The 27,733-nt window shown below is 47.0% G+C and overlaps 1 protein-coding gene across 4 annotated transcripts in view; it reads left to right on the top strand.

Annotated features, from left to right (window-relative positions):
* The window catches only part of LOC144137590 (death-associated inhibitor of apoptosis 2-like), a 160,656-nt gene that overhangs the window by 6,149 nt on the left and 126,774 nt on the right, over positions 1-27,733 (top strand). For all 4 annotated transcript variants that reach the window (XR_013315692.1, XR_013315691.1, XM_077669513.1 and 1 more), the window contains exon 2: positions 5,574-5,673. Coding sequence is in view for 2 of the 4 variants with exons in the window: in XM_077669513.1 (XP_077525639.1) it covers positions 5,587-5,673 (87 nt within the window). In the remaining 2 variants the exon portion in view is untranslated. The remainder of the gene's footprint in view (positions 1-5,573; positions 5,674-27,733) is intronic.

Genomic DNA, 27,733 nt, shown 5'->3' with positions numbered 1-27,733 from the left:
GTCCGCAGGCTTTGACATCTCCCCCAAACAGGACTGCGTTAGCACGGGCTAGAACCCGCGGACAAGTTCAAAGCCAACGCCGACGCGGCAAACCCAAAGGAAATGCAGGGCGCCCGGAAGGCGATGATTGCTCAATCTGATAGACTCCGGTTTCATAATGCGAGGTACCCAAGTGTGTTTCCGTCCCGGGAAGTGTTTTTTTCTTTCCAATTGGCTCCGCATGTTATTGTTCCCCGTCGCTGTTAACCCGTCCGCCTCCGGTCTTTGGGGTGGCCGAGTGCTTAGGTTGTCGGTTTTAGTGCGTAAACGTACCGGGTTCGATACCCGCGACATCCCTGACCGCATTTTCTTTGTTGAGGCTTCCGGCTTATCTGTCATCGTCGGACGACTTTGTGCAGGCCTAACATCTTCGCTGTTCAAAAAGTCAGGCCCGACCATGGAGCCCTGAGGAACACGAGAGTAGGCGTTCAATTTTTCCGTGATCACTTATCGATGCCGACACACTGCTTTCTAGTTTTAAGTGACATTTTATCCATGGGGTTCCTTTTTGTTCAATTTGTTTTCGAATAGTTTTGTAATTAGATCTGAACAAGGCACAACATCAAATGGCTTTTACAAATCGACAGCGCCGGTTTGGACATTCGTATTGGGTGGGCAAATTATAATTCATAGTTTATTTCAGTTAGTGGGGTTACTGTCGGTAAACCTGTGCTGCTGAGCCCAACGATGTGGGTTCGATTCCCCGCCGCGGGGACTGCTTTTCTGGTGGAGGCGAAAAGAGAAAACGCCCGCGTGTTCGAGGTTTCTTCGCAAGTAAAGGTCCCTTGCAGGTGGTCAAAATTAATCCGGATCCCTCCACCACGGCGCGCCTTATCGCCTGTGTAGCGTCGGCGCGTTAAAAACCTAATAATCAATACTGTCGGTAAAACAGATCTAACGCCACGCTGTTTGGCATACAGCAAATTAATATATTCTAAGTAACTAATAATGACCTTATATGCAATGTGTTCGAATAGTTTACAAGAAATGTTGCTAAAGAGAACTGGCGTGTAAGTGTTGATTTTTAGAGGCGAGCCAGAGTTATTGAGGGAAATAATGTGTACCGAGCGCCAATCTTCAGGAATACTCACAGTGCTTAGAGATCTAAAGTCAATTTAATTTAACTATTTTGCCGCCTATAAAGTATATCTAGCAAAAAAGTTCGGTTGGTCGGGAAGAGGTGATTTCTTTATATCGAGTTTATGCAAAAGGCTGACAACACCGTCCTCAGTTATTTATACTTCAGGTATAGAAGAACCAAAATATTTTGACAGTAGCAAAACTTCCGAAGCTGTCCGCATAAATACAGGTGGGAGAAAAAGGCATTAAACCTGTTAGAAATTGTTGTCGCGTCAACAGTACTTTACCTGAAACATTTATCTCTGAAATGCGTTACTGATCTTTTGTGAGATGGCGCCAGCCCTTTCAGGCTGCATCATTTCTCATGAATGACTTCAGAGTAAGACAAAAAATCCTCCTTTGGCGATCGCATTTTCTTTCTCAAGTTAGAAATAACGCTTCAAATCGGGTTTGCGATGTCTCCGAATTTGCGATGTCTCTGGTGCACGTGCACTGTCTGCGTGCACGTGCACCAGGTCATTACCCGAGAAAGCATGCTCTCAGCTGCCTCTAAAACAGACCTACTCCTCCGGTACTCAGAGAGCATGCTTTCTCGGGTAATGACCTAGTGCCCGTGCCCGCTGGAAGTGGCTTAAGTCCCCTTAAAACAGATTCATGCCCGTGAACCCAGACAATGTGCACTTTCGGTAAGCTCTGCGATGCTTTTAAGTATGTCTATTTATTTTTGTTTTGAACATACTTAGAATTTAATCAGGGGTTTTAGCAGGAAGGGCGTGAACATGAAATTTCAAAATTGAGTTCAAATAAAATGATACGTACACGTTGGTATAGAGGCGAGGGTCCCAAATCCTGAAAGCTGAAATGGGGCCCTCGGTGGGTAAAATCTCTACCCAGTGAAAACGGAATTGCTATTTTCAAATAAATCACAAAAGTAAATCCAATGCTCCAAAAATGTGAAAATTTGAACATTTCAATTTTTAAAGCCTCTAACGTAGATCCACAATGCCTCTTAACAACTACACAGCTTCTGCAAAAAATTCTATCCTTTTACAGGAACATTGTACCGTCTCCTCTTTCTTTACACCGAAGTCGCAATTTTAAGTAAATCCGCAGGTTGGAAAAAGAACAAAACCTTTTAATTGCCCCCTAATGGGAATACCTTGCGTGCTTTTTTAAATACACGGAATGTCGTTAGAATTTTAGAGTATAAGACATGCTGTACCAGAGTTGAATAGCACTGGAGTGGATACATTTTTTTCCGTTATATTGTTCGAACTATCGCTCGTTTATTTCGAAAGGCGAACCTTGTGGGATTCATATTGCATACAGAATGAACGCTTACGAAATGAAAAGAAAGCTGATTTTTTCTAAGCCTAAAGAACAGGATTGCAAGATTGTGATTACTTAGTGATCAATGAATAACATTCTAAACTGGTTATTGCGTAACTAAACATCAACGCTAAAATAACTGGCGGTAATGACGCGTATCGCTTAGTTTTTGATATGCTAGGCCAATTTTAAATGACGTTAGTAAGTGTTTCCCCATGAGATGATGCCATCATTAGGGTACTGTGAAGAAATATAAACCAGAGTGTTAGCAGTGGGAAAGAGAAAAAGAAATTCGGGCAATCAGGACAACACACATTTCAGATGCAGCTGTTTTTTAGATGGTTGATATGAAAATGGAACTTAGGGAGGTATCAAGACGCATACTCTGAAATGTTGCGGAATCACATTCAGGAATGTTCTTTGTTGAGTGTAAAATAAGAAAACTGGGGTCGAAGCTTCTTACTAACTGAAAGTCATAAATTTAGGCTTGATCGTGTTTATTACTAGTTGGTTCATTTATACCAATCTAAGGCGTTAAAGAAAGCGATAATACATTTAGATGCCAAAAAGATTATACACGTTCGATATTTAGATGGTGGTGTCATACTTATATAATACGCAATGTGTGGACTGCAGGGTGTCGGGGAGGTTATTTATGTAAACCAAGAAAAATAAATGTCCAAAATCGACCCTTTTGGACTTGGGAAAATGGTCTGTGTTCCCGACTGTTTCAGAAATTTTATGTCCTGCGGAAATTACATTTCTCTTACTACGCAGGTAGTTCCTAACGTGTCGAGCTTTGTGAATAAGATGCTGTTCTAATTGTATCGAAGGCTTTCGCAAAATCTAGAAAACAGAGCAAGCAAGGTGACAATTGTGAATTGATCTTTTCATACTGGCAAGTGAAGCAATTAGGCCCAGCTTAGTAAAGTTTCCTGTGCGAAAACCGTAGGGGAAAGCTGGCGCTGAGCCAATCTTGTTTAAATAGTTGCTTAATCTATTTCCTAACACTTTTTATGATTATCTTGCTATGACAACAAAAAATTGAACTTGGCCTATATTTATCGATATTTTTTGCCCCTTTTATTTGAATGTTGGAATAGTGTTTGATTGTGTGAACAATTTAGAGAAGGACCATGGCGGCAAGATAAGGTTTGTTATATCACATATTAGGACGGAATATATAGCCCTTTTGCCGGTTCGAGAGCTTTGTAAATGACGTGTACATTCGTAGGATAGTCTGCCACCCCCTCTTCCCCCCGTATTAGACCGGTCTCTTTTTACACTATTTTACACTATAATCGAGTGTCTGAGTTAATGAGTAGTTTCTGCATTAAGTGTTTCCCCAAGAATACTCAGAACGTCCTCCTGCTCATCAGTATAATAAACGTTTGTCTCTCTGTTTCTCCCAAGAATACCACCTAGATTTTGAATGAGGTGATTGCTAGTGTTACGTATCTTGTCAGTACATTTCTGCTGAGATTATTTAGCTGCTGTCCCTGCACTGATGCCTGATCATTACTCCATTCATTCCCTGTCAATTCTCGTCCATGCACCAAATTCCGTACAGCAATCTTTACGACCAAGGCCACCTCGTCTATATAAAAGTATGACCAGTGCGGAAGTCTTTAAAGTTTTATGTACATTCTTAACACTGCCTGTATAATTCTGGCAGCACACGGTTTTTGTGTGGCATCTTCAAATTGGAGTTTGGCAGAGACCAAGAAACTCAAGCTCATGCATTCCTGGACTGTTTCAATGCCTCTTTTTCTATATTACCCTGCCGAGGAATGTATAAATGACGCTTGCCGTTATTCCTGTTTGTATACGGTGCTTGTTTCTGTGTAACGAATGTGGCATGCCATAATGCTTTTCTTTCTCGGCGCATAAGCGGTGTGGAGATTTGGGTTGGCAGCGCGCCACACCGGTGTTCCCTTACATCCCACTGTGATGTATTTCAGAAAGGTGGTGGGCGCCTCGCAGAGTGCTACTACGGCAATGTTTTGGAGCCCAGCCTTGATTACTGTTTCGAGAAACGTTCTATCCATGGACACTGTTTAGGTTATATTGTACAAGTTTGGAAATCATTTATTGGATATTTTTCATTGGAAATACGTCTTTTGTACATGTGATTTAGAAATGTGGTTAGTGGTTTCGCCCCGCAGAGCGGATTATTCATACGGTGGTTTTACCTCAAGACTGGTTAATGGGTTTTGGTGGACCACTGGTCCTGGGACACGATTAAGAGCATTCTTCAAGCATTTTTGTATCAAAGACGATGTTTGCTGTACATATGCAGACGGTGGTAGGTGGCATGTGGTACAAATCAAGCAATACAATGTTTCATCCTAGCTGTGCAACTGTGTTTTGGGGAGTTGTATTCTTTTAGTTCCGAGCGGTAAAATAAAAAAAATGATCTGTGGAAGCCTTCGGGGCGCGAAGTATTCCCGCCTTCCTGGCGTTTCTGACATGAACAGAACCCACACGCAAATGTATTCACCTTGTCTCCAACTCGCTTATGCTGTTTTCTATTCTTTGAGCCGTTGACCATGCTGTCTGGCATTGTCTATCCGATCTTCAGCCTACGTAGATAACTCTGGCCCTCGTATTCAACGTACCGAGTTTATGTAGTTATCATCTATAAAACCATCCGCCGTTGCAACAGTCATATTCCTAAGTGCGGTTAGTGCCCACGCGTGGCGCAGGCGCCCAACACCATTTTTTTTCAGACAGCACAGGAGGTCAGGGAGCGGAGCTCTCCTGGCCGCCATGACTTGGGAGACCAGCTTCCCAGAGCAGTCGGGGCTATGATGATCTTCTGTCTCTCCGCGTTAGAGCAGCTCAACGCTGCCTACCAGAGCTCCGAGGAATTGCTTTCAGGGAGGGGATCATATGGACAGGCCCACATGTGACGTAGCGTGGCCTTGTCTCGGCATAGTGGGAAAAAGGGAGAGGGATAAACTTCGGGGTGCATGTGATCGAGGAAGGCCCTATTGGGAAGGGATTGGGTGTGTAACCCGGAGAGACAGAAGATCATCATAGCCCGGTCTACGAAGATCGCCGCACACCTCCCTCGCTTAGAGGACTTCTTTAATAAATTGTTTCTATCCCTCTATTTCTCCCAGGGCAGTCTACACGATGGAGGAAGACCAAAAGATGCAACGCTTCTTGTCCTTCAGAAGCCGCGCCGGTCCGGCCGCACTGCTCATGCTATGGCACGAACAGGTGAGAAGACAACTCAAAAGCGTTATCGAATTTCTCGTGTTCGCAAAGCGTCATAATATATTTTAGCTGATGCTCTGCGCGTGCAGAAAGGCATGCAACTGCCATTATTATCGTCAATGACGCACGTTTTATCCCAAAAATTGAAGGAAACTAACACGCCGTTAAGCATGAGTGAGGTAACTGTTTACATCCATTTGTTTCGGGCATAAAAGAGGTGTTTACCATGCAGCACTTGTGTTGAAGTGAATATCGCGGTGCTATTTAATTTAAAGCATCTCTCGTGTGTAATTTGAAAAGAAAAAGGATTTTGTAAAAGAGAAAGATTCAAAATATCGCAGACGAAAATAATGGGTTCCTTTATATCGAAAATCGGCATAATGTGCGCGTAAATACGGCACTTGAAATATTTGTTTTTTTAGGAGAAGCGCTGGTGGATTCCCACAGCGCATAGCCACTGGCAAGACGACTAATGTAAACCCTAAGATCAATAAGTGGCCTGACTATGCCACGCTGCAGAAATGGTTGACCAGAGGGGAAAACATTATTGTTTCGCGTAAAATAATTTTCAAAAATACATCGTACATAACGGAAACGATCAAAGACCATCCAAATAATTACTACATTACCCCCGGTGGGTCCCAAGCCAAAACATCTTTAAAAAATATTTTAGGCTTGTTTACATACGTTTTGTATTAGGTTCCAGGCCACGCGCGAGCCAAGCACATCTCCAAGTACAGGTTCTTCCTAATTAAAAGAGGAAGAACCTGCTCCGAAACGCTCTATAAGGTATAAATGCACATGTATTTTTGAGCTAACCATTGGCACAAACAGCGATATGTGGAAGTAGAAATTTGCAAACGTTCACTTTGTCAAGAAGACGGATAGTATGTCAACCACTGAACCATGCGTTGCGCGGAAAGAGACGAGGCATTTTTGGAAGGTCAACGGGCTGCCACTCATAGTTTACCGCTAAATGTGCACATAGTGTAACCCTAAAACCATTATTTTTTTTATTAATATTGTATCACACAGGCTCCATATAAATTTGGTGATGGAGAACACAGCGGAGAGTGCAATTAACTTCAGAACCTATCTGCTTGCCTCGATGAGAATGGCGGCGATAGACCGTAGTGTTTCGGACAGGCCTTCCATGCAACACCCCTTCTTCTATCACCTCCAACGTTTCAGGCTCTTCTGTTTCCTTCTTCATTCTCCCATTTAGGCTGCCCTTGTTCCTTTCCCATCCTGAATAAATCTGACCGTTCCGCCTGCGTCATTCCGTTCCGTAACACAAGAGCACCCTGCGCCATCTAGTGGTTTGCTCCCCACACTAGCCACGTTCTTTTAACACAGCCGCTAAAGAGAAATGCCGTTGAAATTTGTGGAATTCAGATTGAATCTTCCGCTTTGGTTGGTTGGTTGTAGGGTTTAAGCGCCGACGCAACGCAGGCGATGAGGCGCGCCGTAGTGGAGGGCTCCGGATTAATTTTGACCACCTGGGGATCTTTCACGTGCGCCGAAATCTCGTACACACGGGCGTTTTTGCTTTTCGCCTCCATCAGAAAAGCGGCCGCCGCGGCCGCGAATCGAACCCGCAACCTCGTGCTCAGCAGCGCAACGCCATAGCCACTGAGCTACCGCGGCGGTTTTCCGCTTTAAAGCGAACCTTTATATTGCAAGGCGAAAAGGGCACGCTGAAAACGCTTCCTTTGGAACTCCATAAATCTGATCTAAAAAAACCCCTTGAGAGGAGTTGAAACCAAGGGGAAAGAGTTTGGCTGAGTTTATCTCGCTCATAGCAGAACAGGCGATCAGCGAAGTGATAACGGCGTGCAGGGGCGACCGGCGTTTGGGGCACATGTAGGGTCAACGTGACGATGGCAAACGGCGGTCGCACGTACTGCCCTTGTGAAAATTTTCCAGGCAATGGCGAAAGCGCGCAGGCCGCAAACATTCAATGCTTAGGTTTCGAGCGAAGCTAAAAGGTTTGTGCCGGAAAGCCAGAGAAAAAAAAACCCTGTCTATCTGTTATTAAGCAATTTTTTTCGCGCTGAGAGGTAAAGGTGCTTTTTTCAATTCTCTATGGTCCAGAAGGCTTGGGATCAGCCTAGGAAATTTTTACAAAACATGTACGTTACTCCGAAATTCGTAGATAACGCGTCATACGCACTTTGGAGGAGCAGGCAGCGTAGGATCAGCGTAGGGTCAGTTAGAGCTTCCCTAATTACACTATCTCTACCCAGTCCATCGCGCATTTCGTCTTGTAATGGCCGTGTTTCGAGCGTCGCAATTTAGGTGCTTTTTTAGTCCATTCGAGTGGCATTTGTTTACTTATGTGTTAAACAAAAACGTAGAGCTCTGAACATTTTTTTCTAAAAAACATTGTTTCGGTGTTATTCGATTGCATATCACTATGTTTGGCCAACTATCGAAGTGTTTAATTGATTCTTTTCGTTCACGATCCTTCCGTTACGATACTCCTACACTTTGAAGCAGTCCAGACTTGCTGCTACCGGCAAGGCGCGTATGTTCAAGCAGTGGTCGAAGAACACAGTGCTTCATTCGCCGCTACGAACTTTTCAGGGCTTTCAATTCACGGCCTTGGCGGTCGCTTTTTCATGGAGGCGAAAAGCAAAAACGCCCGTGTGTACGAGATTTCAGAGGACGTTAAAGATCCCAATTAATACGGCCAAAATTAAGCCGTAGCCCTCCAGCAAGGCCCACCTCATCGCCTGCGTTGCGTCGGCGCGTTAAACCTTAGAATCAAAGAAATTTGCAGGGCTCACGGTTGAATGCAGGCGCCAGCCACGTTTTTCGAAGACTCGGTGGTCCTTCGCCGGCTATGGGCGACATCGCGTTTACGCCTGGCGCTGGCTGTGTCTAGCTACGGTAGGCAGTGCTCTCGTCAGGTACCGTTTGTGAAGACGGGCGCCGTACAAAGTGGCTCCCATGGCTCAGACAGCGCCGCAGTAGACCGGTGCCACAGATGATATGGAGGTTATTCCACAAGACCCACTCGTGGCAGGGTCCCGTCTGCAGCTCGTGCTCCGTGGTTGTGGTGTCTGGTGCACGACCTGCTTTATGGACAGCGAACTGACCATGCTCCGCGATTCTGCGTGCCAAATTTGTTATTGCTTGTTTGGCTTTTTAGTTCCTTCCGACACCACTGCACCACCTTGCGCTGCATTTATTCCCCGTTTCCAATCGAACAGCCACGATTGGCATAAATGACGCTTGCACTGACAAATTCACGATACCTAACAAAGGCATCCCACAGGGCTCTGTAATATCACCCCTACTATTTAATGGGGCGATGATAGGCCTGGCCAGAAAGCCGCAAGACATCCCGAAAATAAGACATGCCATGTATGCGGATGACATAAAAATCGGGATAACCAAGAGATCATTAAGGGAAAAGGAAGCAAAGCTACAGAGATCAGCCACATGCGTCGAATAGTGCGCCCACGAACGAGGCCTCCAGTGCTCTACAGAATTATCTGAAGTAATCCGTATTGGCAACACAAGTTAAAACGAACTGTTCCAGTGGATCGAAATCTCCGCATCAAGGTGTACCTAGAGGGCAATGAGATTCCGCAAGAAAACAACGGTTCGAATACTAGGGATGCGGATACAATCCAACTAATGGAGTAGCCACACTCCATCCTTGCTCAAAACTACGACGACGCAAGTCTCCAGAATGATAAGGCGAATTGCAAGCCGACGCGCCGGAACGAAAGAAGATGATACTTTGATGCTGGTGCACAGCTTGATAGTGAGCATGGTTGCATACAGGCTGCCCTACCAAAAGTGAACCTTTCCGAAAAGCAACATGCTGAAATATTTTTAGAAAAGCGTAGAAGACGGCGTTAAGGCTATTGATATGCACGTCAACAGAAAGGCTAATGGCCTTAGGGGCTCACAACAGATTCCAAGAACATAAAGGCGTCCTACTAAAAGCCTAGACTGAAAAGCTGACGCAGATCCCGACGGGTAGGACGCTCCTGCAACAGCTAGGTTACACGGAAGAGGTCAGAGAAATCTCCAAGACAACAGGCATTCCTGATGACATCCACCGGAATTTCCACGTAGCCCCCATACCTAACAACATGGACCCCAATCACCATCAAGGCACGCGCCTTCCCTTTATGCTGACGATATATCCATTTGATGCACAGGTAGCAACCATCGGAGTTTGCGCGCAGAGCTTCAAAGGGTCATTAACTCAATCGCAACCTTTCTGGCAGCACGTGGCCTCGAAATATCGGCGGAGACGTCTGCTGCGATAGCCTTCACTAGGCGACACCTCTCCCGGTATCTTTTAAAACTCGGAGACGCTCCTATATGTCACGTTGAAAGTCACAAATTTCTAGGAGTCAGCTTTCACCAGAACATGACGTGGTCTCCACATATACGGAAACTCAGACACAAGGCCTACGCATCGATCTTCCGCATGATCTCCTGCAGCCCGGGAGGTTTCTCGGTGGCTCCTCTCATCAGGCTCTACAGTGCACTCTGCGATGGATTGCTTGGCTACAGCTTGCCTGCCCTCGAGCTTCTCAAAATAACCAACGCATGGCTTCTAGAAGGCTAACAACGGAAAGTTCTTCGTGTATACCTAGGTGTGCTTAAAAATACCTCAACCCTTGGACACTCAAGGAGAGTAGGCGCCTCTCCCCAACCGGTATCTGCCAGCAAGAGCTTCTTCGTGCACCCTTGCAGTTTGTGACGAGGGCTGTCGACCATCCGCTGGCTTGTGACACCGGAGCCAAGGTACGCGCCTCAGTACTACCAGTGTATCAGAGACCACCCCAGCATACCAAGCCACCATGAACATTTTCCTTGTGGAAAATACAGTAACCGTTTCTGACGTTCCGACAGACAGAGCGTAGCTAAGTTGCCTCTTCCCGCTCTGAAATACTTTTCATTGGAGCACATGGCTACTACCGACCAAAAGTACATTCACATTTTCAAGGATGGATGGGTGATGGATACGTCATCTGCCATAGTAATCTGAATCCCGTCAACTCGCACAAACATTACCGCTAAACTAGGTCACAAAACTTCGTCGATGGACACTGCACTCAATAGACTGGCCAGTCTATTGACGTCAATTTCAATTCGACAAAAACGTGGAACAGCCTCCGCCATCTAATTGATCCCAGTACCACTAGAACAGCTTAATCCCAATCTATACAATACCTAAATCACAACTTTGAAGGATCACAGCAGGACTTTCTGAACTACATCACTAAGAAATATGTCCAACAGAGTCCACCCGTACAACACCCCTCATACAGAGGCAAGTCGAACTACGAATTGGATGCCCCCATAACTGAGGCAGAGGTAAATTCGCCCATACGGCGGCTGAACACCAGATCGGCCCTCGGACCAGATCTTATAACAAATAAAATGTTACGTAATCTAGACGATTCATCAGTGGAGGATGTAACACGACTCTTCAACGAATGCTGGGAGTCTGGTTCTATCCGGGAACGCTGGCGTACTGCCAAAACGATCCTAACTCTTAAACCCGGTAAACGACCACACGTAGATCACCGTCGCCCCATATCACTGACATCGTGTTTGGGTAAACTCTTCGAACATGCTATCCTTTCAGATTAACTAGTTTGCCGGACCGACACATCTATTTCCACCCTCCATGTTTGGATTTCGGACTAACTTGTCCACCCAGGATGTTATGCTCCAACTCCAGCACCATATTATTGACCCGGCTTTTGCTCCTGTACGAACAACCAAGGCTATCCTCGGCTTGGACCTTACACGAGCATTCGACACCATCTCCCATTCGGCGATTCTCGCGGGTATAATGAAGTCACATTTGGGAGAGCGGACCTACAACTATATTCGTTCTTTTCTATCGGACAGAACGCTCACTTACCTGGGTCCTATTAAAACGTCCTCAATCTGTTTGGGAACCACTGGCACTCCCCAAGGGTCGGTGCTACCACCCTTTCTTTTCAATATCGTCATGAAAGACCTTCCTCCTTTACTATCTACCCTACCGGACCTCCACCATTTTCTATGCGCAGATGACATCACTCTTTCGATCTCCAAGGGTTCGGACGGACACATTCAGGACACCCTTCAAACAGCTACCCAAATGATCGTAACATACACATCTAGCCGCGGCCTCTCCTGTTCGCCACAAACAAAAGTCCGCGTTTTTCCTCTTTCGGCCCAATGCACATGACCCCCCCCACATCTCGATTACCACCCAATCAGGCAACATCATACCTACCGTGGACACCATCAGGGACCTTGGTTTGCGCCTGCATAGCAAGGGACACAACCTGGACAGAATCCGAGAATTTGAACGTGGGGTATATCAAACTACGAGACTAATATCTCGAATAGCTTCGGAGCATATGGGTGTAAAGGAGGGAAACCTCATTCGACTCATACAAGCCTTTGCCCTGTCCCGAAGAGCATACTCGACCCCCTTCCTAGCCGTGAAGCTAAGCGAACGAATCAAAATTGATGGCTTGATACGTAAATGTTTCAGGGTAGCCCTCAGACTCCCTCCAAAAACCTCCAACGACCGCCTCCTTGCACTCGGTGTCCACAACTCCCTTGGCGAGATAGTTGAGGCCCAACGCACCGCCCAATCACAAAGACTCACTAAGAGTCGCACCGGTCGGCACTTGCTTTCTTCCTTAGGCCTTTCACCACCCACCTCCAACTATCAGCAATTGGTAGACATCCCCCTTCCATCCGCCTGACGCTCCGAATCAAACCTCTTCCGCGAAATATGCATTCCGTACACAATGAGGATCGCAGACTGGTTCGCGCGAAAGCCATTGAAAAGGCGTACCCTCCAGGCTCCACCACGCTATACACAGATGCAGCAACCTATCCTACCAGAGCGGCTGCTGTAGCCTCGGTCGTTTACTCGAAACAAGTCCAGCTCGTTTCCGCCTCCTTACTTACGACATCCCCCATTGCGGGAGAACAGATCGGCATCGCGTTGGCTATGACCCACGGTCCCCACCTTCAAACAACTGTTATCATTTACTCTAAATCAGCCATCCTAAATTTCCTTTACGCAAGAGTTTCCCCAGCAACTTTATCAGTCCTTTTGAAGGCACAGAACATTCCATCCCGCTCTTTCACTCTCGCCTGGGCTCCCGCCCATACCGCGCTACCTGGAAACTCAGCGGTCCACGAAGCTGCTCGAGCTTTGGTCTTCCGAGGGCTCGATGGCGCCGCCAATGATAGTGATGTATTCACTTTACGGGACAAGCTCGCCCGTACGGGGACATTTTCGCCCATTACCGCTTGGAGCGTGCCATGTTTCCTCCCTCCTCCTCACCCATCTCTATCCCGATCTTTGGCGGTCATCTATCGGTAGCTCCAAACCCGCTCCTACACGGCTCCTACACGAACGACTACACAGCGTGACATGCGTCTACGGAAACTGCTGAAGACCGGAAAAGGGCGACTTCGGTGCTCGTAGTGCCTGCATTGTTAGCAGCCCCCACCGCCTCCCCTAAAGCAACTTGAACGGAGCAAGCGGAACGAAATACGCGTTCCAAGGTCGCGTATTACTAAACAAAAATAAGTGCGCCAATCAATACGTGCCGTAGAAACAGTCACTGCGGCTGCACGTTCCGCCGGGACGTCACCCCCTCGTTTTTTCCTTTTCACCGCTACCCTTTAGCGAGCGACTGCTGAAAAATGCTAACAGCACCAAAGAGGGACATGGAAAGAAGGGAGGAGCAATTTTCGTTGTCTGATTTTACCATCCTTCAGAGTTAAGCCAGTTAAGCTAAACAGCGGCACCGCTAAATGTTTGCGACTCGTACACGCGCGTCCAGACTCGAGTTCGTGATAGAACTTCTTTGCACTACTGTACTCAGGAGTGCGTGTACTCACGAGTGCAAGCACTCGAAAATACAGTATTCATGAGTATTGTACTCATGAGTACTGTACTCATGAGGACTATGTATACATGAGTACTGTATACTCACGAGTAGTACTCATGAGTACTGTGTCCTCATAAGTACTACTCATGAGTCTACTCATGAGTAGTACTCATGAGTAATGTGTACTCATGAGTACTGTAAACGCGTGAGTACTCATACTCGTGAGTACTCATACTCATAAATACTGTACTCACGAGTACTCATACTCATGAGTAGTGTACTCATAAGTACTGTACTCACGGGTAGTGGACTTACCCCTGTACTCATTCGTCATCGTAATTCACTTTTTTAATCTGGGTGTGTACTGTGTGCTCACTCATTATCATACTCACTCGTGAGTTTGAGTGCAAATGAGTACAAATGAGTGTACTCACGAGAGAGTATGCCGACCTATGGGTAAGAGGTTGGTGGAGCGGCCCGAGAGAGAGAGAGAGAGAGAGAGAGGGAGGGAGGGAGGGAGGGAGGGAGGGAAGGAGATAGAAAGCATTGATTGATCTGTAAAGGTAGGCATGGATTATTAGATCCGTCATAGCACGGGGTACAAGGCGCTCTTGATACACCACGGTAGAATGGTCTGCGGTTGCGGCCCCCAAACAGCGGCCTACTGAGTGACAGCCCACTATGTGCCGAGTATGAATCAGGCCTGTAGTGGGCTTGTTGGTGGGTGGGCGTCCACAGATCGTCAGGTGTGTGATGTGTATGCATTCACGAGTGGATCTCCTTCGCAATACATCTCTTCAACAAATTTCTTGTTTTTAAGGCTCCGTTGACTTTTTTCTTTTTTATATTTTTGTTAGCGGCTCAAACACCCCTCCGGTGTCCACCCGCCCCATAGAGACAAATGATTACGACATAATCTTCATCATCGTCACACTTCCGGCCATCTCTGGTCAAACACCTCACCCCGAGTAACAGTGATTTTTGACAAACGCTTGATTGTCGTTTGCAAACAAAGCTGAGCGAATTGGAAAGGGTTTATGGTGAAACGCGTGGCATACCGTTGTATCTTTTGCACTTAGTTTTTTTTTGCGCTTCGTTTCACCATGATTGTCGTTTGCTGTACGAGCACTTAAAAAGCTGGGACATCTACCGACGGTGCCCGAACAAGGATATCGAACTGCGGGGCTTTCCCATTGACGCCCCCTGTTCTGTTGCCAGGACAGCGCATTAGTTATATAACCGAAGTCCTCTCCTGCTTTAGCCGAAGTCCAGTAAGTTTGAAGAACGACGGAACCCAGTAGTGAAGACACGTACACAAGGAGAGAGCAGGACAACACACGCTAGTGTTGTCCTGATCTGTACGTTGTTTGTTTGTGTGTGTGTGTGTGTGTTTGTGTGCATGCGCCTGTGTGCGTGGGCATGCGCGTGTGTGTGTGTGTGCGTGCGTGTGCGTGTGTGTTTGTGTGCGTGCGTGTGTGTGTGTTTGTGTGTCCATGCGTGTGTGTGTGTGCATGCGCGTGTGTGCGTGTGCGTGTGTGTGTCTGTGTGTGTGTTTGTGTGTCCATACGCGCGTGTGTGTGCATGCGCGTGTGTGCGTGTGCGTGTGTGTGTCTGTGTGTGTGTCGGTGTGTGTGTGTGTGTGTGTGTGTGTGTGTGCGTGCGTGTGTGTGTGTGTGCGCGCGTGTGTGTGCGTGTGTGTTGTTCTCCTCTCTTTTTGTGAACGCATGTTCAAAGCTGGGGGCCGTCGTTCTTCAAAGTATGTACCAACGGGCCCAGCACCAAACTTTTTAACCACTACGTTTCATCCATTCGCTGTCACCCAATCCAGAAGCTTCGTCAAAAAGCCGTAGCAATGTGAACTTAGCGGAGAGTGAGGAAAACTCGGAAGAGAAGCTCCGACGATTACGATGCTTTATCGTCTAAACATGTCTGACAACGTCTTTCCTGGACATTGAATACCTACTCGATCACCGTAACCTCTGTACCAAGCCACGTTTATGACTACGTAATAAAACTAGGCAGCACAAAACGCTTTCGGCGTATGAGAAGAGTTTGGCTTGCTGAAACGAAGATCAAGATGCTTTGAGTGCATTTTTGAAGTTCTACTGCGCCATATGTCGGGCCTCATCAAAGTGCCTGCACATGGTAGGCACAAGTTCAGAGTAATACAAGTGGTGGTCCAATTTCGCCTGTTCGAGCAAAAACATTAGAGGTGTTACATGTTCAACTACAGCGTTCTGCTTGGTTAACGCCGCGGCACAGGTTGGCCTTGTTTGCACGTAAGAAAGTGAAGAAAATATCCAACACAATTTTTATTTAAAGACTGCAGATCTGTACATGAATAGAATGTTCCATATTATTCATAGTAGTCTATTGCAGATTTGCAATTTTATGTCCGCTTTTCCCGCTAACTTTATCGCATGGCGCTATACGCGCTCTATCAGTAGGCCGCCTTCTAGTGCACCGTACCCGTGTTATCATGCCAAGCTGTTTTAGCGTAGAAGCGGCATAATAAACAAATCAGTATTTAGTGGAACCAGGACTTGGTGTAGTATTTACCGTGTCACATCTGCGGCTGGTTTTAGGCACGAATTATATTGATTTACACCAGTTCCTGTCGCGCATAACCAGTGTGGAAAACGTCCAGGGAGGCAAGGGAGGAGGCCGTCGTCTGGGAAAAGGCGATATATTTACATTATGTACAGGGAACCGTTCTCAAAGCAGCCATCTAGTCGCCTCGCTTGGTCGTCTTCGTCTTCTTCCTGTGCGTGCCTACTGAGCTGGGTGCGAGCTTCTTCGTCTTCCATAAAAGTTCCAACATCTTCCCGCCCCAAGAGCGTTCGTGTATGCGGGATAAGAGAAATCGATAAAGGTACTGTCCGGGGTCCTTGCAATGGTGTTTCGTCCATTCATGTCCAGCCGGTCTCTCAGGTTCGTTTTTTTCTTATCTTCGGCCTTCTCTTTCTTCGTGACTTTGCCTTTTTTCTCACTTTTGCCCTATGTTTTCTTTTGATGTCTGCGTCCGGCGACTGGCCGCAGTCGTATCTTTCTTTGCAGTTCAGAATGGGCACAGACTGAGGATGTAGTTTCCTTGACTTCTTGCCTTTGCACCCGATACCCCGGTTGAAACCGTGAACGTTCACATCTTGTTCTGCGTGAACTTTGTCAGGACCATGCTGTCCAGGTTTCTTCACTTTGTGAACACGTCTGGTGGCCTGCTTAGTCGTACATCTGATCATGCCGATGACAGCGTTGTCATCTGGCCTATTTCTTGGAAAAGGGGATGCGTAGTCTGCAGCTGTGGCGAAGTCGACATAAAGGTGTACGGTCATCGAGGAATCCGAGTCTTTACGGGCAGCGCGTTGAAACAGTTCGTTTCTTGTAGCAATGATATCATGTGGTTGTAGCCAATGCACTAATATCTCGGTCGTAAGTCTCACTCCGTTAACGCACTCCTGTCGCAGACACACATCCGGAGCATGGTCGCGCTTCTGTCTCAGTGATGACTCGTTATTGTCCTGTGTAGTTCCTTGCACTTTTGCTGGTAGCCCACCAGTATCTGGATTCACTTCTTCCGTCTTCAGAAAATCCTCCTGGATACAGTCTGCACGTACATATTTTGTATGCGCAGGGCGGGTCTCAAGCACTTCAGGCACGTCGGCTTCGCCGGTAAAGCCTTCGGCAGCCGGTTTGTCGTCCACAATTTTCTCTTCGGGCACGGATGTGGTGGACGTGGATTGTGATGATTCCAATTGATTCTGGCTATCCTTCGGTGGTTGGTGTGGTGTATCCAGTATTACGGCGCCTTCATTTCTGAGCGAGGGATGCACCGTTGTCTGGCGTGTCGTCTCAGCCGACAGGTCAATAATAGAGGCCCATGCCATCGTTGGGGCTGGTGATGCAAGTATGCTTGATGGTTCTTGTGGGTCATGAACGATTACCGAAATGCCCATCGATGTCGTCCAAGCCGTTGGCTTCCTGCAGGTTTCGGGTCCCTCCTCAGGCTCGTTACTCTCGCTTGAAGGACGCGATTCATAATGCGGTAGGTGCTGCCATCTGTCCTCTTTTGCAAGATGTCGCTCCTGAGGGGCGAGGGCTTCTCTTCCGTAACGTCTTTTTTCCAGGTGACAAATAATTCTGGATGCTTCTCTGACCGAATGTAGAGCCTGGTCGTGTTGGCCATCGACACTGCTTCCGCATGCAAAGGCATCCAGCTTCTCGCTGATTGCAGCCAGCCGGTCGGCACTGTGTTGGAGCCTTGCTATCGAAACTGCGGCCTCCACGTCTTTGTTGTGCTCTATAGTAGGCGTTATCTCGGCAATAAGCTTCTGATTGAATTCGAGAAGGCTGTTCTGGGCAATCCGGAGCCGGTTCCGCTGTCTCGACACCTCCTCCTCGCTTCGGGCTGAGCATGGCGGTCGAAGAATTGAATTCCGCTGCATGGCTCACCTCGTCGTGTCGCTTGACATCCCGGGTTTCGGCACCATGTGGAAAACGTCCAGGGAGGCAAGGGAGGAGCCCGTCGGCTGGGAAAAGGCGATATATTTACATTATGTACAGGGAACCGTTCTCAAAGCAGCCACCTAGTCGCCTCGCTTGGTCGTCTTCGTCTTCTTCCTGTGCGTGCCTACTGAGCTGGGTGCGAGCTTCTTCGTCTTCCATGAAAGTTCCAACGACCAGCTCTCGCGATCTAAATTTAATATTGTAATAAATCACTATCAAGTGGTAATAAGTCAGTATCAAGTGGTAATTTAACGCCACCCGGCAGGTGGAGCGTATCTCTAACCCCCTGAACGCATGCCTATTCCAATATACCCTAGCCAAAGCTGGCCGTCCCTGCGCTCTTCAGAGATCTTGTGGGTTCCTGGGTGTGGGTAAGGTAGGAGCGCCATTCAGTGTTCGCATGTAGGTCCCTGTCATGGGAGGAGGGTCGGGTGTTTCTTAAACTCCCCTACAGATGCAAAGAGGGCCTGCTAATCAATGGCCATGACAAAAAGATTAGGATAAAAAGTTTAGCATGTATAGAGCGACGAGGCTGGTTAGAATTTTTTCCTTGGGAGTGAGTTCCACGAAAGTGTGGACCAAGGTTCTTGGGAGAGTATGTGCAGTGATCGGCACGTTTCTCTGAGCGAGAATGATCATACGAATTCGTCGAATAATCTATAGCATGGGCCGAATGATTGAATGTAGCTTTCTATGGGCTAGAAAAGCGACCAGAAGCCTACCAACCAAAAGATCGGCCGCAAAACATGCCCCTAGAACAAGCATTAGGTACCCACCTTCAAGTCTGGCCATTCGGCCACGGACCATGACGAGGGAAAACATCCATTTGAAATTTTTAAGGCAATGGAACCTTAATAAATTTGTTAAATACCACAATTTCGGCCCTCCGAGAACCACAACAAGTTTTATAACTACTAAATAATTCTTTAAACAGAAATGTGTTGGTAAGATAGTGACTGGCTGCTGCCTCGCCCCGTTCTTCGACGCAGTGTCGGGAAAGTGTGCTTTTCTGAAAAAAAGGTGGTACATAAGCATGCCGCTGCGGCGCCAGGGCTTTTTTCTCTTAGGGGAACGCGACACACACAGCTACTTGGTGCACTGTCTTTCTTCCTTAATATCAGCTTTGAAGGAGAAACTTGTGACCTTGCAGCCTGTGTGGTTTGTTAAAACCTCTGGTGTCCGGGTTCGCAAGTGCGAAACAAGGGCTGTTCGCAGGTTGCACGTTCAGTAAAATCCGTGTCCTAATTGCTCTGAGGTTTGCTCAGAGTTAGAATAACGGCACTTAGTCACGGATATTTTTTACTAGTCGACCTGCTTTCAAAGACAAGGCCACACGCACCCGCTAATTATGTAAAGTTTGCGGCTAAAACTGAATACACCGCTTCAGAAAGCGGTGTATATGGCATATGGCATTAGGCATAAGGCATAACAGTACTTATCAAAGCCCGCTATTACTTTCGCCCGCAGACACTGCTTACACTGTACAATACTTTTATTCACAGCCATTTGATATATTGCATCGAAGCCTGGGGTCTGACTTACCAAGTTCCTTTAGAACCAGTACGACATATTCAAAATCGAGCACTTCGCATTATCACTCGCAGTTCTTACAATTCCCGTGTCACTCCTCCGTATCAAGAACTTTATATTTTTCCTCTAGGTAGGCTTATAACGTTTAGTGTAATTATTATGGCGTACCACCTGTTTAAAAACCGAAATCTCATGTATATAATAGGTAGACGGCATCTGGCTACCCATTTTAACATCCGATTTTCGGAACAAAAAAAATTTAAACTCCCAGAAGTAACTACGAGCTACGGAAAGCACACTTTTGAATTTGCCGCAGTTGAGCAGTGGAATAACTTGGCGTACATTATCAAAACCTCACGATCTGTCAAGTCATTAAGCACTTACTCCGTTCTTCACTTGACCCGTCATAACACGTCATGTTGTGTGCACCTTACCATATCCTAAACCTTACGAATATGCGTATATGTGTTTGCGACCATGTATTTGAAAAAATCTGTATTAGCTGGTGAAAATACATTAGACTTCTAACTATAGATATGTGTATTTCTGTATATGTGCCTGTAACCACATGTGTACCTGCATTTGTAAGTATATTAGTTTTTCGCCCAGTCTAAGCATTTTTACTGATGCTTTTATCCGACTTGTCAACACTAGTCTGAGAGATCGTGGCTTAATAGTTTGTTTTTCAATTGTATAATCCTTACGCACTCTTTGTTGTTCAGCGACTGCACCTACTCTTCATTTTGTTATTAACCATCAGAAGTCCCATCTGCCGTGTTTTTCACTATGGGACCCCTGCCTGTATACTAATGCTATGTTATTTCATCTGTTTGTATAAGGAAGTGAAACTGAAACTGAAACTGAAAGTCTTGGCTAGATACGGCTGTTATCTGCTTCTCAAAAAACTGAATTACATAAAAACAATCAGGTCGACACGAGAGTAGGGGGTTAAATATAATGGAGAAACTGTATTACTTTCACTCGTACAGAAACAACACGTCTTCTTTCGGCGAAGTCACAATGCAGAGTCCCCGCAAAACTTCTCTTCACGGGTGAGGGGGAAGCTCTCTCTCTCTGGCTGGGTCGGACCCCGCCGGCGCTCCGTGGTGCACTCAGGTTTCGGCTTTCTAACAGACAGCCTCGCTGTCTGTTTTTCTTTTCCGTTGCCGTTGGCCTTGAGGCGATTTCTTACATCCTCCCCCCCAAGTGAGCATCGCTCATTTTACTTCCGTTTCTAAAGGGTATAGAAGCTGCACGGGACGTCGCAGAGTGGTCCCAGTTGACAACTTTACAGCACAAGACCGCACTGCTCCGTCACGTCCATTGAAAGCTTGAGCAATTCTTCCTGTTTTCCACATGTGTGGCTTTGCATGGTCATCGTGCACAATCACAATGTCATCCACCGAAAGGAAGTTATTTTGCCGTGAGGATATCAGGTGCGCAGACCGCAACTGTAGCAGGTATTCCTTCTGCCATCGGTTCCAAAAGGCGTTGACAAACGACCTTCGGTATTTCCAGCGCTGGTTGATGTCCGCTGCTGTAGAGGAAGGAACTATCGTTTGTCTGGAGTCAGGTAATGCCATCAGTCGTTTTCCCGTCAACAGATTGGATGGTGTCAGCAATGATACCTTCCCTGGCTCCTCTAGGGCGTAGGTAAGTAGGCGCGAGTTGATGGTTGCTTCTACATCGGCAAGGACCGTGGTTAGCTCCTCAAAGGACAGGCTTTGACGTCCGAGAATTTTCCGCAGGGAAACTTTTACGGACCTGGCCATTCGCTCCAACCAGCCACCCCACCAGGCCGCCTTCTCTATGATGAACTTCCACGTGATGCGCTGAGAGCTGCAGTAATCTTGAGCGTCACGGCCGCAAAGAATTTTCCAGAGACTTTGTACGTCCTTCGATGCCCTTTTGAACGTCAAGGCGTTATCGCTGTAAATAGTTTCCGGCAGACAAGCGTCGAATGGCCAGCAGAAAACATTCAGTCGTAAGGCTTGAAACCAACTCCAAGTGAACCGCTCTCGTCGTTGCGCACGTGAATAGGGCGATGTAGCTCTTTTCGCTGAAAGCTTTAGTCTTGATGAAGAGAGGGCCCACGAAGTCGGTGCCTACAACTTGAAAGGCCTCGCTGTGATTCACTCTTTCACTGGGAAGGGGTGCCGTTGGAGCAGCAGCCGGTTTGAGTCTGTGCTTGGCACAGACGGAGCATCTCGCACAAACCACGGTTTCGATAGACTAGAGCACTGCATGCCCACTTACTTAGAACACCTTCAACGCCAGGAAATCGATTTGTGCACTATTACAAAAAAAGAGTTAAAAAGATATCTTACACTGCAAAATAAATAATTACGCTTTTTTTTTTGCAAATTGCATGTTTGCGCAGTATCTCTTGTTGAATCTTTCATGACTTAGATTATGTCTATTAAATCTATGTTAGTGAAAGAATTTCGTTGATGCCTTGTTAATACGTGTATATTTAGTGAAAAAAAAAATTTATTTCTCGTTCCCAGTATGTTTCTCGTTTTCCAGTATGTACACCTTCTTGGTATTTGTGAAATGTAAACTAGGTAAGATTGTTCTATCATACGTGTGCTCCTCTACATTTTTAAAATGAATGTTTTTGGTGTTTTTTAAGAATGTATTGACAATGCAACATGTCGCCCACGTGTATTTTATGCTCTTTTTTAAATCTTTGCTTGTTTTCCTCGATGCCAAGAAATGGGTAGGAACCCCGTCAAGCTACTTTGCTGTAGCTTTTTGTTCCTGTCCAACATTTTTTCTACTTTGTTCTGTAACAGGAAAAAATGTGAAATAAAGTTGAATTGAATTGAATCGTGAGATTACTTTCTTCCCCAGCTGCCAACAGCACGGGATCCAGAAAATTTCGCGCTGTTCCGTCATCGTGTTCCGGACACCTCCCTGAAGGGTTCGCAGATGAGCAGCGCTCACTATAAGTCTGGTTATCACGTGATCTTTCGAAACAAGGATCGGGTCCTTTACATCTTCCGATACCTTTGAAAACTGAAGACGACCTTTCACACGCAGCAATCCTTGCTCATCAAGAAAAGGCTGAAACTGTGCAATAGGCGAGTCTACCGGCAGGCTTTGTCCCCGAGAAATTGCTCCAATCTCATTCTCGTAGTCGTTGCATTGAGCATGTCGAATCCAGGTGTTACTGGCCTCTTGAATTTCGTCGACTGTGAGATACATTGGAGCACCCTCGCGTCGTTGGCGGCAGTTTCTCACAAACCGCAAGTACCACGCAGTCACTCTTATCAAACGTGTGTAACTGCTAAACTCTTCTGCTTGCAGCAAAGGGGTCATATAGGTAGTCCCTGTAAGCAGCTGGGTTGTGCGCTTCCGCTTTTCGTCGTCTACTTCGTTGCTGTGACGCGTACTGTCGCCTTCTGTTGCTGGCCAGAATTGAGAATTCTGTTACAGCCAACTTGGACCTTTCCACCACAGTGCGTGCGCTCTGAGGGATTCAGCCGTCATTCCACGCGTCAGGCAATCAGCGGGGTTATCGGGGCCCGGGCAATGCCTCCAACTTTCTGGGCTGCTTAAGCTGTGTACCTCTGTCACCCTATTTGCAACAAATGGCTTCCATTGCTTGGCCGTGCTTTTGACCCAACAGAGGGTGATCGTGGAGTCGGACCAGAAATACACTGCGATTGCTTGATTCAGGGCAGTATGCAGGTATTTAGCCATTCGTGCTCCGATAAGGGCAACCATTAGCTCTAACCGAGGAGAGACATCGCTTTCAACGGCGCTACTCGGGACTTCGAGAAGATAAGGTTGGCGTTAACCACTTCATTGTCAACTTGCGTCCGTAGGTACGCACATGCGCCGTAAGCTTTCGGGCTTGCATCACAAAATATGTGCAGCTGCCAAGTTGCCTCGCCGTTAGGTAGTGTGCAACATGGGGAAGAGAACTGTTTGAGGTTAGTGAAACCTGAGCACCAGCTTTGCCATTCCACTTCGAGATCATCTGGCAGTTGCTCATCCCAGCCAACTCCTCTCTCCCATAGGCGCTGAAAAAGCACTTTAGCTCGTAGCACAAAAGGCGCCGCTAATCCCAAAGGGTCAAAGATCCTCGCTGAAGCCTGTAGCACCGCGCATTTAGTGCTGACTCCTGTGCATGCGTGGATTAGAACGGAAGCTGTTGAAATGGACATCTCGTCTGTGGAGGGCGTCCACAAAAGGCCCAGCTCTTTTTGCGGCTCGTCCGGAACGCTACTTCTTTTATCACTGAGTACCATCCTAACTTTCTCTGAATTGGATGACCATTTTCTCAGGTGCATTCCTGCATCAGTCATTATCTTTTGCGCTTCTGCAGCTATCTTTAATGCCTCATCTGCAGTGCCAGCTCCTGTGACCAAGTCGTCGACGTAAAAAGAGTCGCTGAGTACAGCAGCAGTTTTCTGAAGTCCGACTCCCTGATTTCCCAACTGGCGAAGGAGGACCGCGTTTAGCAAGTACTGACTCGCTGTAATTCCAAATGGCACTCTTTGCACTCTCCATTCCTCGATATTTGGAAGGGCGTCCCGGTTAAGGGGTGCTTCGCTGTACCACAGAAACCTTAGGGCATCCCTGTCCTGTGGTCGCACGATGATCTGCAGCAAGGCTTTCTCTATTTCCGCGACCAGAGCAACGGGGTGCAAGCGAAAGCGCAGCAGAATGCGTATCATGTCGCTGATGAGCTTTCGTCCTTTCTCGAGGTGTTCATTTATAGACGCCTGTTCCGGAGCATGGGAAGATGCGTCGAACACTACGCGAAGTTTTGTTGTTTTTGACTGCGTTCGAATGACCAGCTGGTGAGGCATGTAATACACATGCTCAGAAGCTGTTTCATTTTCCACTCTTTCCGCGTGTCTTTCGTTCATGTAGGATCTGATGGCGGTGTCGTATTCTTCCCCAAGTTCTCTGCTGCGACACAACCTCTTTGTAAAACTCTTTAGCCGTTTCACAGCCATTTCTTTGTTGTCTGCCATTTCGGTAGCGGGTTTCTTTCACGGCAGGGACACTTCATACAGGTCTTCCTTTCTTTCGATGCTTGCAAGGGTGAATCAGCTCTCTTCTTGTTTCATTCCCATTTCATTGGCGACTCCAATTGCGCCCAGCTCCCAAATTTTTTCAAAAATTGCTCGTTGTTTGATGTGGCTTTCCAAACCAATCTTTAAAATGCAGACGTTTGTCGCCATTGTCAGAGAGCTGTCAATACTGAGGGGACGCTGGAATGTCCAACCAAACCTCGTCTCTATAGCTGCCAAGCCGTTGTTTTCTCTGGAGCGCAGGACTTGACCTGACAGAAATTTCCAAAGATGATCGGCTCCAATCAGAAGTGCGATTCCTTGTACAGCTGGCATTCCTGGGTAGATTAGCTTGTCGGCGATAAGTCCTCCCTTAACCTCAATTTCCTGCACGAACGCATGGTCAACAGGAACCGGTACAACGTCTTTGCTAATGAAGGGTACCTCCACGGCCTCTATTATCGTTTCGGTGTCGCTGTACTGGCTCCTTAACCGCAGTTCTACAATGCGGAAACTTTCAGTCTTTGCAGCTGTCATCCCAAAGGTGTTTAGGTGGTAGTCCTTCCGTCCTAAAACCCGCAGGTTAAGATTTTTAGAAACATTTTCCCGAATGAAGGTCTTTTGGCTTCCGCCGTCCAGTACACCGCGGATGTAGCCGCATTTGTTTTCTCCGACAGCCCAGCTGCGGAACGTCTGCAGGGCCACTTCATCGTTTGTTTCTCTTTTAGCGGCTGCATGTACGTTGGTTGTGGCGACTTCTTTCGGAGCAGTTTGCTCCTGAAGGTCCCTTCCCTCTTTCCCCCAGTCGGTGTTGCACACCGAAGAAGCATGGCGTCTGGTGCAATGAAGGCACCTAACTTTACTTTTACATCTTTTCGACTGGTGCCCCCACGATGTACAACGAAAGCAGCGCCCTGCTTTCGCCAATTTCTTCGCCTTTTCTTCTGGCGGGAGGGGAGACGGGCAGGACTGGGTCTCGTGTTTCGTCGAGGCGCAGAAGAAACACCTCCTCGCCTGCTCGGCCTGCGTGTTAAGTACCGCGGCACTCGGCGAGCGTTGCTGTTTACTTTTCGCTCCGCCGTGTGGAACTTTGGGGGAATTTGGGGCACGGGCGCCTTCGGTGCATCTTTCCCTGCTTTCTATCTCGACGATAAGCAAGTCAAGTATGTCCGACAGCCTGCTGTCTGCGCCCGACGCCGAAGAGGCGGCTGACTCTGTTGGCGACTGATTGGTGGGAGGTTCGGCTCTGTAGGCTCGGCTCAATTCCCTATGGAAGTCTACGACCATTTCTTTTGGGAGCTCTGAAAGTAGGACGCCGCTAAGCATTGCCGAGGATGAAGACATGGTCATGCCAAGTCTTTTAAGTCCACGAATGTGGGCTTGCACATGATCATACTGTCGGCGCAGCCTGCGTACGTCCTCGGACGAAGCTACGCTGCGAAGGGTTCTCAATTCGGCCAAATGTTCTTGTTCAATTTTTCTTTGTCGCCAAATCTTCGCTTCAGTATCTCTACAGCATCTTCATAGCATGCCTCTGTCGCCTGAAGCCCTCTTACTGCTGTCATGGCTGTTCTCGTAAGCAGTGATCTTAAATATTGAAACTTCTCTTCCTTTGAGAGCTCTTTGTTGTCGTGCACTGTCTTTTGGAAACATTCCCAGAAGGCTCCCCATGCTGACAGCTCACCGTTGAAAGGTTCCAAGCCCAGCTTGGGCAGCTTCAGTTCTTGTTGTCGAGGCTGGGCAGGCAGCTGAGGCTGTGTTGTGACGCTGTTTGCAGTGTTGGTACTCACCTGCAGTGCCGCGATCTTCGCTTTCAGGAGGCCGATGGCTTGGTTTGCACAACCGTCGTACTCGATTGTCTCCACGTACTCTCCCTCGAAGGCGTCCTCAGGCAGGCTATCCTCTGTTGCTTCGTTGATTTTCCGGAGTTCGCCGTTGTTTACCTACAGTCGTTGCAAAATGGCACTTAATTGTTCCACACCTGCGTCTTGCAGCGCCGTTGTCGCCTCGTTGATGATGACGGTGTTCTGTCGTCGTCAAGTGCGTCGCTTCACTTTCAGCTTCTCCATCGCCTTTGTCTTTATCCCTACTCTCGACCTTTGTTTACCTCAAATTTATTCCTTACTCCCGGGTTTCGGAACCATTATGTTATCTGTTTCTCAAAAAAACTGATTTACAGAAAAACAATGAGGTCGACATGAGAGTAGGGGGTTAAATATAATGGAAAAAACTGTATTACTTTCACTCGTACAGAAACAACACGTCTTCTTTCGGCGAAGTCACAATGCAGAGTCCCCGCAAAACTTCTCTTCACGGGTGAGGGGGAAGCTCTCTCTCTCGGGCTGGGTCGGACTCCGCCGGCGCTCCGTGGTGCGTCTCGGGTTTCGGCTTTCTAGGGGAGCCTCGCTGTCTGTTCTTTTTCATTGCCGTTGGCCTTGAGGCGATTTCTTACAACGGCTGGCTAACCCACCGATTTCTCCAATGCAAAATACTTTACTCTCTTTCTATAGCCGTGTAATGATAAAATTTGGCATCATGTTTGAGGAAGTGAACGTCGTATGTCGTATTTTAGGAAGGTTTCTAAATCAAGAAATCGAGGTTATTTCCTACGAAACCTCGCACATTTTGTGCAACTCTGCTGTATTTGAAGCATTTCGATTATCTCAGTAAATCAGCTAACCGCTAGTACACGTCGTAACTCAAACACGATGGTGTTATGGCTAATGTGAAGGAGGCAAGCACTGGTAGCCAAGCAAAGTGACCATTTCAAAGCTGTATCTGCAGTAATCCAGTAATTCATTACCGCATTACTTGTTCCATTACTTTTAATATTGCTTGATGGTTTGCGACGGTGAAGTTAAACTTATAACCAGAATAATACAAGTTTGGTGATTTGATAAAATAACTCCTCAAGGTTCTCCAGAGTACAATTCTTTTGCATCAATGTTTGATACAATGAGTCAAATTACACTTGCATCACTAAGAAAATAGACCGCTCTCGAAGCACCACGCCCGGGCCCATCAATTTCACTGATCTAGCAGTAGTTTTCACCATCACATGCGGAAGCCTAAGAAAATTTCTCTACCAATAAACAGGTGAATGTACTCCAACTAATC

This window comes from Haemaphysalis longicornis, unplaced genomic scaffold (assembly GCF_048455015.1).
Source record: "Haemaphysalis longicornis isolate Haplotype H1 unplaced genomic scaffold, Haemaphysalis longicornis Haplotype H1 scaffold_41, whole genome shotgun sequence".
Taxonomy (NCBI): Eukaryota; Metazoa; Arthropoda; class Arachnida; order Ixodida; family Ixodidae; genus Haemaphysalis; species Haemaphysalis longicornis.
The sequence above is the reverse complement of the archived record's forward strand: the minus strand, read 5'-3'. Positions and strand labels throughout refer to the sequence as shown.